Raw genomic sequence first — 12,500 nt, 5'->3', positions numbered from 1 at the left:
CCCTCAGGGCGTCGCTTTCCGCGGTGCCTTTCATCATGCCAAAAGTAATCGATTTCTCCTGGTGAATGTCCCGAAGGTCTTCGTAGGGCGGCAGAGGAGGCCCCACCGTCAGCGGGGGCACCATTTTTGCTCGTGTAGTGGGAAAGGGGACGACCTGCAGAGGGGGCCTACCCCGGGCCCGGGCCCCACCGTTCGACTTCAGCACAGTGCCTGGAGTTGCGTTGGTGTGAAGTATTTTATATTCAGTTTTGTTATAAGTCTTAAATTATTATGGTTACTTTATTGATCGTTATTATTTTCATTATAATCATGATATTTCTTCATATAATTGACGTGATATTATTATTTTCAGTATTCATATTTAATTTCTTATTTTTCCACATTTTGATTTTTTATTAAAATTATCTTTTTTTTATGATTTCCATCTCGTTTTGCTACAGTTTATGACATTTTGTCATATATTTTTTAGTTTATAACCATTTTCACCTATTATAAAGGCGCTAATATTTCATAAGCATTATCATCAATTTATTGCCAATCATCATCAACCCAACTTCATTATTTTTACCAGAGTTTAACCTGCACACACTATCCCCCCAACGAAAAAAAACGCCCCCTTTGCCCAACAGGAATCCCCACATCAGGAAAAAACCCAAGGGGGAAGCTCTTTTCAACTGTTTTTAGCGAGAACAAAGGAAAAAAACCGAGACCCAACGAGAAAACTGCAGCCACTAGCATCCCCCAAACTCCGAGTGTGAACTGCTTTGTGTACACCGTCCACATGTAGTCCTCATTAGGGGTCGTTCAAAGTTTTCTGGACTGACATACGTATGTGGGAAATTACAGGCTGTACGTCTGAGTTGCAAGAGAATAGTGTGTGAGGGTAGGGATGATTGTTAAAAGACAGGTCACTATGTATCTATTTAAAAAAAAATAACAAAATAAAAATGAATAAATAATTTTTTTTAAATTAAATTAAATTATATAAACAAAAAAATGAACATACCTTTACCCTTTTTTGGGGGGGAATTTTTTTTTCCTTTTAAGAAAATACTAAACAAGGAAAAAAAAAATCACCAAACTCGTAAAACCTTCCTTTAGAAATATCAGCCCCTTTTTCCTTTTATGGGGGGGGGCTAAATACAAAATATTACTTTCTAAAAAATTTTAAAAAGTCATTGTAAGAGCTTTTTTTTTATTTAAACGAAACCCCCCACGAAAAACCCATTTTTGTTTTTTAGTAAATCCTTTCACAAAGAGGGCCGACCCAAAAAAAAAGGGAAAATTTTTACAAGTGTAAGGGTTTGAGGCTTTTAACTGCTTTTGGGAATTTTGAGTTTATAAATAGCATTCCCTATTATCCCTTTGATTTTGTTCATAAGGGCAGTCAACTTTACTTATAATCGATGAAGTAGGTTTTGTTTTTTATACCTCTATCTCTACCCTTGTCATTATTTGTCCCCCTACTACACCTCCTATCTATCTACCTTCACCTATCTATCTACCTACTATTACCACTACCTATCTCTCTCTCTCTTTTATTTTCATCTATCTATCTATCTATCTTCATCATCTATATCTATCTTTATCTATTATCTATCTATCTATTTTAATATTATATATATATATATTAATTATATATATTTATATAAATATACTTTTACATACTTTATACATACGCACATCCCAAAGGAGCCCGGTGCCCTCCCTGGTGATAATGAGGGAAATCAGAACTAGCGACAGAACTCCGCTTCTGCGCACGCCGAGCGGAGCGACGGCGATTGCGCCGTGCCGTCCTCACCTCCCCGATCATGCCCCCAGGGGCCTTCTACGCGGACCCCCATCGCCGCCCCCCTCACCCGCCGGCACGCGTAGCTAGGCGGGGGAAAAGGGCCCTTTCACCTTTGCGCCCGGGGTGGCCCCCGGTACAGTGTTTAGGATTTATACTTCATTTATGGTTTGTGTTTTTTTTGGGGTTTAGGTAGTGCTTTTTTGCAAGTATGTGCCTAAATATATAAACTCTCTAAAGTGTTGTGTGTGTGTGTGTGTGTGTTTTGTGTGTGTGTGTGTGTGTGTGTGTGTGTGTTGTGTGATGTGTAGGGTGACCTTGATTTTATCCATCATCTGACGCAAATGCTAGACAGTTATGCCTACCCTACATAAAAACCCAAAATATAACAAGGAATAGCGGAACTTTGGGAAACCCAACCAACCAAAAAATTGAAAAAAAAAAGCGCATCCATTATACGACTCGGGCACATCGTGAAGTTGGTGACCTTGAGCGTGAGAAAAAAACTTCCCCAGGAGCCCGCCCCGCGAAGCCGCCACCCGGCCCTTTCCCCCAGGACGATCAGGGGTCATACGGGGAGGTAAAAGGTCCTGGTTCAATTACGTCCTGAAGCTATGTACGTGACAAAATAAAACTAGTTGGGACTTGATGAATGTTATGAACTATTGTGGGTATGATGGGTATGCACCCGAAGGATTTGCTTTAAAGAAAAATAATGTATTATTGATAAAATCTCTTCAGAATCACACAAGTTTAAAATATTTTGTTTCAAATTTAATTCAAGAGTTGCCTTTTAATAAAGCTTTAAATGAATTAGTTTTAAATGAATATAGCTTAAATGAATATAGCTTAAATGAATATAGCTAGTGAAATTTTACCCCCTATCGCCGGATAAAAACCCTGTCCCAGAGATTTGTTTTGAGATTTTGTTTCAACCGATGACTCCCCCGTGTCGCCCCCAAAGGGGGTCAGAAGGAAAACTGACCTCACCTGGGTTGACCTTTTTTTGGGTTTTTCAGGAAATTTTCTTTTTAGGTTTTAAAAAATATGTTTTTTTTTGATAAAATGCTGTTATCGAAAAATTTTTTTTTTTTTTTATCTGAAACCAAAGCAAAAGTAATTATGTGAGATAGGTAGGACAAAAACACTTCTTGCAAAGTTCTTGTTGAGCCTCCTGTGTGTTAAAAAAACTGCGAACTGAATCACACTGGACAGGGCATTTTTCCCACGGCACCCTTACCTTTTGGGTTTGATTTACCCCTTTAAGAATTTCACATCAAGGGTTGTGCACGTGGTGGGCCCATGGGCGTGCCCCCCGCTGCAGAGGGTCGTCCCCCGGGGCCCAGAAGGACCCCAAAAGCATGGAACCTGGGGCAGTCCCAACCTCCTTCGGGAGGGGACAGGGGGCCGGCCGCGTCAGAATTTTGGCGTTGAACCCTGACAAGGATTCCCTTCCTGGGCCCCGTCCTGGGAAAGACATCTAGATGCGCGTGGGGGCATCCGGGGCATTTTTGCCAGTGTCCGACCTTCAAAGGCGTTCCCGTGGTTTTGGGACACCTGGAGCTCTCCCACGCGAGGCGGCTTCCCCGTCGAGGGTAAAAATTGGCGAGGGGACCTGCGGGTAAAAGGGTTCATTATCAAGAAAAGGAAGTGGGTTGTATACCACACCACACAAAACACCACACAGAACACACAAAACACACACAACCACACCACCACCACACACAACCACACACACACCAAAAAACACACCCCCAAATAATATATATACATACTACATATATATAAAAATAATAAATATTAATTATAAAAATAATATAACAAATATTATATTTTATAATAATAAAATAATATTTAGAATTATATTATATAAATATATATAATATATAAATTTAATATATGAAAATAATATATAATATAAATTTAAGTAAATATATTTGTGTAAAATTACAATTTTAAAAAAATATAATAAAATTTTATATATATAAAATTATATATGAATAAAATATTATATAATAATATATATAACATTATACAAAACACACAAACAAAAAAACACACACCACACACACACACACACACACAACCCCAATAAAATATTATAAATATAAAATATTATATATATATATAAATATATATATGTATGTGTGTGTGTGTGGTGGTGTTGTGTGTGTGTGGGGGTGTGGTGTTGGTGTGTGATGTATGTATATATATTATAAAATATATATATATATATTATATAATTAAAAATTTATGTATAATATATTATTTATGTATAAAAAATTGTTTAATGACACACACACCACACACAAAAACCACCCCACCCCCCCCCCCCACACACACATATGGTGTGTGTGGTTTTGTGTTTGTTGTTGGTGTGGGGTGTGGGTGGTGGTGGGTGGGGGTGTGTGTGGTGTGTGGTTGGTGGGGGGTTTGTGTGTTGTGTGTGTTGGGGGGTGGTGGTTGTGGGGGTGTAATGGTGTTTGCGGTCGCATGGTGTGTGTAGGGAAATGTGTGTATGTGTGTGGGTTTTGGTGTGGTGTGTGTGGTTGTGTGTGTGTGTGGGGTTTTGGGGGGGGTTTTTGGGGTGTGGGGGGTTTGTGTGTTGCGTGGCGTGTGCGCTGTTGTGTGTGTGTATTTGAGTGTGTGGTGTGTGTCTGTTTTTGGTGTAAATATAGTCATAATTATATATTATATAAAATATATTTTTAAATATTATAAAATATTTTTATATAATATATTTTTAAATATATAAATACACAATTAATATATATATATATATATTAATATAATATATATATATATTTGTATTTTTGTATTAATATGTTATATGATATAATATATATAATATTATATATATAAATATAATATATATTTATATTATATTTTTTATATATTATATCTATTATATTAAGTATTACGATGTTGTTATTTTTTAAAGATATATTATATATATATATATATATATTTATCATATATATATATAGCCCCCCACACACACACCACCCACACACACCCCCACACACCCCCACACACCCACACACACCACACACACAACCAAATATATATATATATTATATTAAAATTTATATATAATATATATATATATATGTTATAATATTCATGGGTTCCCTGGTATAAAAGGGAGCCCAGGGGAAACCCAAACTATCCCCCCACACGCCTTTTAAAAAGGATGTGCAACTGGATCTTACTAGCCCATAGACTTTCCCTATCACTCTACTTGGTAATGATGAGAATTTTTTACGCTCCTCCCGTGGGCATTTCGGGGAAAATTGATTTTGAAATTCAAATCCTAAGTCAATTACGAGGTTTTTTTATAAGGATGGAAATAAGCAATGCCGTTTGAATAAATAAATAACAACCCTCCCGACCAGGAGCAAACCTATTTCACTTGGAGGCCCTAGTTTCGAAGACTATATAATTAATATATATATAAAATATATATATTTTAATAATTATATATATATAATACACATATATACTTTATGTAAATATATATTTATATATAAAATATATATAATAAATATATAAAAATTATATATTATATTAATAATAATATTATATTTAATATTATAAATTATATATTATTTTACTTTATATTAAATATATATATAATATTTTATATATATATTTTTATAATTATATAATATATATTTGGGGTGTGTGTGTTGTGTGTGTGTGTGTGTGGGGGTGTGGTGTGTGTGGTGTGGGGTTGGCAGTGTATAAACACATAATATATTTGTGGTGAAATTATATATATATATATATTATATATATATTAAAAATTTAATATATATATGATGTAAAAATATATTTTTACAAAAAGAGAAAAAGAGAGAGAGAGAGAGATAGAGAGAGAGAGAGAGAGAGAGAGAAAAGGAGAGAGAGAGAGAGAGAGAAGAGGAGAGAGGAGAGAAAAGAGGGAGAAAAGAGAGAAGAGGAGAGAGGAGGAGAGAGAGAGAGAGAGAGAGAGGGGGAGAGAGAGAGAAAAGAGAGGGGAGAAAGAGAGCCGGTATATTTTCATAACTCACCTATTATAAAGAGGCAAATAATGGGGGTTTGCAACAGCCGAAACTCACCTGTGATTAACAGCCATTTTTCTTTTTTTCTTTGCCGAAAAACTGGGGAAATTTGCTCAAACTATTATTTCATAAAATATAGTATTTCTTTTTAGTGTTCTTGTTTTTGTTTTTTTTTTTTAAACTCTGCGCTTTGATATCATCTGTATTAGGGCGGTTTCCGTAGTATGTTTATTTTGAATATAACGGGTCAGATTCCCGTCAGCAAAAAGTAATAATCAAGCATCATTTTTCATATTAGAGGGAAAATTTTATCGCCCAAATTCTTAAACGAAAATAAAAATTTACTCCTTTACAAAATCTATGAAAAGTAATCATTTAAGGTAAAAAATGAGTATTTTTTTCCCGTGATATTTAATTTTTTATTAATATAGAAAATTTACATACAACATCATACAATAAAATATAATATATTATTTAAATATATATATTAATATATATATATTATAATATAATAAATATATATTAAATAATATATATATTTTATAAAATATTTATATATAAACACATAAAAATATTTTTATTATAAATATAATAAATAATATATTATATATATGATTTTATATATATTATATATATATTAAATGCAAAAACCCCTTCCCTGCTGATACAAAGGGGCAAAAACCCAAATACAAAACTGATTTTTTGAAATGAGACACAGTTTTGAATCCCCCGGGTTCCCAAAAATAATATATATATATATATAAAAAATTTTATATAATATTTTATTAATATATATATATATATTTAAAATATATATAATGTATAATATATATATTTATAATATTATATATATATAATAAATAATAAAGAGAGAGAGAGGAGAGAGAGAGAGAGAAGAGGGGAAAAAGATAATATTATATTAAAATTAAAAATTTTAAAAATTAATCTTAAAATTTTATAATTTCAAAAATAAAAAAACATTTATATTATAAATATAAAATCTCTTTTTCTCTCTCTCTCCTTCTCTCTCTCTCTCCACTCCTCTCTCTCCTCTTCTCCTCTCTCTCCCAAAATATAAAATTTTAAAATTTTTATATTTAATATAAATTATTATATCATATTTCAACTAAAAATATATAGTATTACATATCTATTATATATACATTTTATATAATATTATTTATTATAATTAAAAATAATTATAATATTATATATTATGTGTGTGTGTGGTGTGTGTGTGTGTGGTGTGTGGTGTGGTGTGTGTGTGTGTGTAAGAGAAAGAAGAGAAAGGGAGAAGGGGAGGAGAGAGAGAAATATAAATATAATATATAAAATTTTATATATAATATATAATTTATATATACTCACACAACCATACACACCACACACACCCACACACACACAACACACACCACACACACTATATATTATATTATATAAATATTATATATATATAATAAAATATATGTTATATAATAGGTTTGTGGGCGTGTGTGTGTTTTTGTGGTTGTGTGGTGTTGTGTTGTGTGTGTGTGTTGTTGTATTATATTAATATATATTATATATATATAAATATTATATATTATAAAAATTTTGTATATTTAAATAGTATATAATAATATTATATATATATATATATATTAAAATAAATACACAATTTATAAACAAATTTTAAATATAATATAAATATAATTAAAATATATATAATATATATAATTTAAAAAAATGTGTATATATAAAAAAGTGTATGTATATATATATATTAAATATAATATATATATATAATAAATATATATGTATTAGTATGGGCAAGGGAAATCCCTCGATTCCCTATTTGCCCTGTGGGGGAGGCCAGCCCCAAGCAGGCTGTCCCAACCCGGAAAAAAAAGAGAAGATTACCCAAAAGGGCCACCGGCACTCCCGTGGAAGGAAATGGGCCCCCACGTTCCTCCAAGATCATCACAAAATGAAACTCAATTAAATTCATGCTGTGACCACGGCGGCTCATAAAATGAAAACCCACCCTTAAAAAAAAAAAAAAAAAAAAAAAAAAAAAAAAAAAAAAAAAAAAATTAAAAATATAAATTTAATATATTATATATAATAATTTTTAGATAGTTGTCTATAAATTTTTATTAATAATTTATATATATGCATTATATACATCTGTCTAGATACGATGAAGTTCCTTGGGAAGGGAAATTCACTTCGATTTCCCCATTAGCCACTGGGTGGGCAAGCCAGCCAAACGTGCTGGTCCCCCAACCCCGGGTGAATGAAGAATGATTTCCTGAAAAGGGAAACCGGGCCCCCTCCTTTGGGAAAAGGAAAGGGGACCCACCCCTCACTCCCAAAAGCATCACAACATGAAAACTAAATTAAATATATGCGTGACCACGGGGGCTCAACTGAACCCACCGTTAAAAAAAAAAAAAAAAAATACATACTTTGGGGGTGTGTGTGTATGGTGTATGTGTGTTTTGGGGGTATATATATATATATATTTTTAATATATATATTTTAAATAATTATATAATCAATTGCATATTATAATTGTTGTTGTGTGTGATTGTGTGCGTGTGTGTGTGTGTGTGTTTGTGTGTTGTGGTTGTGTGTGTGTGTGGGTGTGTTCTGTGTGTGTGGTATGTATGTGTTATATATATATATTTTATATTTTAAATATTTTAATATATGGTGTGGGGTGTGTGTGTGGTGTTGGGGTGTGTGTGGTTGTATGTATATATATGTAATTATAATATATATAATATAATTTTATTTAAAATATCTTGTGTGTGGTGACTATATAGGTTTGTATTATTATACCTTTTATTATTAATTTTTAAAATTGTATATCATATATATACTTATTTATATGTATATCTTAATATAAATTAATTATATATATAAAATAATTTGTTTTGGGGTGTGTGGGGTTTGTGTGTGTGTGTGTTTGTGGGTGTGTGTGTGTTTGGGTGTTGGGTGCTATTATATGTGATGTTAGTTAAAATGTGTGTGTGTGTGGGTTGTATATATATATAAATTATATAATTATATATATATTAATATATATATATTATATAATATACATATTATAGTATTATTATATTATTATATAATTAATGTATATATAATATAATATAATTATAACATATTAAAAATATATCTGGTGGTTTTGGTGCACAATAATGTGAGATATGTTATATACAATATATATTAAACATTTTTAAATATAATATTTATTATAATATACATATATATAAATATTAATTATAATGAAGCATTTATATTAAAATTATATATATAATTTTTAAAATTATTATATATATGTGTGTGTGGTGTGTGTGTGGTGTGTGTGTGTGTGTGTGTGTGTTGGGGTGTGTGTGTGTGTGCATAATATATGTGTATGTGTTGTATAATGTTGGGGTGGTGTTGTGGGTGTGGTGTGTGTGTGGTGTGGTTGTTTTTATAAAAATATATATATATATTATATATATATTATTATATATTTTAAAATATTGTATATATATATTAATATATATAATTTTTTTTAAAATATTTATATATATTATAAAGTAGCTATTATAGCCTTTTTAATTTTTATACATATATATATTAATATATTATAATATAATAATATAGATATATCTTTATTTATATTAAAAATATTAAAATAATATATATGTAAATTTTTATTTGTTATGTATTAAAATTAAAGAATAGTATATTAAAAATATATATATGCATTTATCTACTGTGGTACTTAATTATATATAATAAAATATTTAATTATAATTTTATTAATTATATATATATATAAAAAGTTATAGGGTTTATATATATATATTTATAATTAAAAATTTTTTTATTTAAAAATATTTTATTTTTTAAGATAATATTTAAATTTATTATAAAATTTTTTTTTTCATAATTATATATTTTATTAAAAAAAAATTTAGTAGATTGTGTTGGTGTAAAGTGTGGGGTTTTTTTCGGTTTTGGAATTAAAACCCGTGACGCGGGGCCCCCATCTGGCCTCACTCCAGAGCATCAAACTGAAAAATACAATTAAATACTGCTGTGAAACCCCGGGGGCTCAAAGACCACCGTAAAAAAAAAAAAAAAAAAAAAAACCCTACGGGTGTGTGTGTGTAGGGGTAGTGTTAGTGTTTTTGTATTATATATTATTATATATAATATATATATACATAATGCTATATATACTACTGTTTTTGTGTGGGGTTGTGTTGGTGTGGTTTTTGTGTGTGTGGGTGTGTTTTGTGTGTGTGTCTGTGGGGGGGTGGTGGGGATGGTGTATATATAATAAATATATATTTTTATATATTTATATTATGTGTGTGTGTGTGGTGTTTGTGGGGTGGTGTTTGTTTTGTGTGTGGTTGTATAATTTTTATATTAAAATATATTATATATTATATTATATAAATTAAATTTTTATATTAAACTGTGTGTTGTGTGTGCACATATAATGTGTTGTAATTTTATATACTATAAATATAATAATATTTTACATATATATAAAATAAATAATGTATATGCATATATTATTATTAATTTATATATATATATAATATTATATTTAATTATATATATATTATGTGTGTGTTTTTGGGGTGTGTGTGGTTTGTGTTGTTTTTGTGGTGTGTGGTGGTGGCATATATTTTGGGGATGGTAGTATTTGTGTTGTGTGTGTGTGTGGGTGTGTGGTTTTATATTATATATATATATTATATAAATATATAATAAAAAAAATATTTTTTTTTTTTTGTTTATGCATATATATATCATAATATATATATATTTTATATTTATATAAATTTTATTATTTATAGTTATATAAAACGTCATATTATTATTATTAAAATTTAAAAATATATATATATATTATTATTTTTTTTCAAATAATTTTTTGTTTTAATATATTATATATTAATATAATATATAATATTAATTTTATAATATATATATTAAATATATATATAATTATATATTATATATATATATTAAAATTTTATTAATATAATTATATATATATATATAATAAATATTTGTGTGGGTGTGTGGTGTGTTGTGTGTGTGGTTGTGTGTGGTGTGTGTGTGTTGTGGGTGTGCTTATATATGTTTGTGTATGTATTATGTGGTGTGTGTGTGTGTGGTGTTGGGGGTGTGATATATTATATCTATTAAAAGATAAAATAATAAAAAAATGTTTATGTATATCTATAATAGCATTATATATTATTTATATTATATATTATATATATATATTATATATGTATAATTATATATATAATATATATTATATTAATTAAAGTAAATGTATATAGTTTGTTATATATATATATATTATAATATAATAATATAAGCATAATAACAACTGTGTTACTTATAATATAAATATTAAAAATATATATTATATAATATTAATTTTAATATATATTATAAAATATTTATATATAAATATAATATTTTATATATATATAAAGATTATATATATATAATTTTATTATAAATATAATTAATTTTATATATATTAATATAGATAGATAATAAAAGATGAATGGGGGTGTTTATTGTGTGTTATTTCGTTTTGGAATTATAAACCAGTACACTTGCTGGGTCCCACATCTGGCACCACTTCGAAATAAAAATAGTATTCTTATGTATGAGGCGATGACCATAGGTTATTTTTAACAAAGAGTGACTCTGTTAGATTACAAATTAACCAATTAATGTATTAATATCAATTAACTGTACATATAACTCGTTAGAAATTAGTTACAGATTACTATATTTAACTCTCTCTCTCTCTTCTTCTCTATTCATGCTAATATTTTTCTCCTCTCTGCTTCTCTTTAATTTAAATTTGTCATTCTCTCTCTTCTCTTCTCTCTTCCCCTCTCTTCTCTCTCCTCTCTCTCTCTCTCTCTCCTCCTCTCCTTTTCCCCTCTCTTCTCTCCCCTTCCTCTCTCTTTTTCTTTTTGGTCTGGTAATAAATGGCTGCAATGTCGGCAGCTTCGAGTATCAGCGATTATACAAGAGTGAATTCCCCTCCTTTCGTACCTTTTCGAATACGTTCCGTTCACTTTTCCCTTTAAACCTCTTCTCGGTCCCGTGGCAGGACTCGGGGGGAGACCTTTTACCCCTCAGCCCCGGGGACGCTCCCTCGGGCCGCCTCAGCCACAGAGGTACACACGGAAGCTTATAAATCTTGCCAGTTTAAAAAATCCACGCACTGGAGTCTAAACCTTCAAAGATAAAACAAAAACAACAACAAAAAACAAGGGATTGTGATATAGTCTACTCTTCTCGTGGACACTATAGTGTTTGTTAAACTGAAATTTTTATCTCATCTACAGTATATACATACCTCTCACATATCAAAAAATTGGAATCTTTACATAAAGTCTTCTTGTCCTTAGCAACTGACATCCGTTACAATATTCTTAAGTAGTAATAACTGAATATGACTGTACGGGGCCATGGCGATTATTCAATATTAGTCGCGGGCCACACTGTGAAAAAGGTCGGGAACCATTGCTATATAGTCTTTTTCTTATTATCATCTTTTATTCTCACCATTGACTTAATATTTGTGTTTACATGTTTTGTATTGTTTGTATTTTCCATACTAATATTAATCATTGTTT

General features: G+C 29.8%; 1 protein-coding gene across 1 annotated transcript in view; it reads right to left on the bottom strand.

Annotated features, from left to right (window-relative positions):
- Window positions 1–12,282, bottom strand: part of LOC119597824 — a 20,477-nt gene extending 8,195 nt beyond the window's left edge. The window contains exons 1-2 of the mRNA XM_037947465.1: window positions 12,221–12,282; window positions 11,914–12,025 (exon numbers count right to left, since the gene is read on the bottom strand). Coding sequence (XP_037803393.1) covers window positions 11,914–12,025; window positions 12,221–12,282 — 174 coding nt within the window. The remainder of the gene's footprint in view (window positions 1–11,913; window positions 12,026–12,220) is intronic.
- Window positions 12,283–12,500: the final 218 nt, after the last annotated feature.

The sequence above is a fragment of the Penaeus monodon genome, chromosome 40 (assembly GCF_015228065.2).
Source record: "Penaeus monodon isolate SGIC_2016 chromosome 40, NSTDA_Pmon_1, whole genome shotgun sequence".
Classification (NCBI taxonomy): Eukaryota; Metazoa; Arthropoda; class Malacostraca; order Decapoda; family Penaeidae; genus Penaeus; species Penaeus monodon.
The sequence above is the reverse complement of the archived record's forward strand: the minus strand, read 5'-3'. Positions and strand labels throughout refer to the sequence as shown.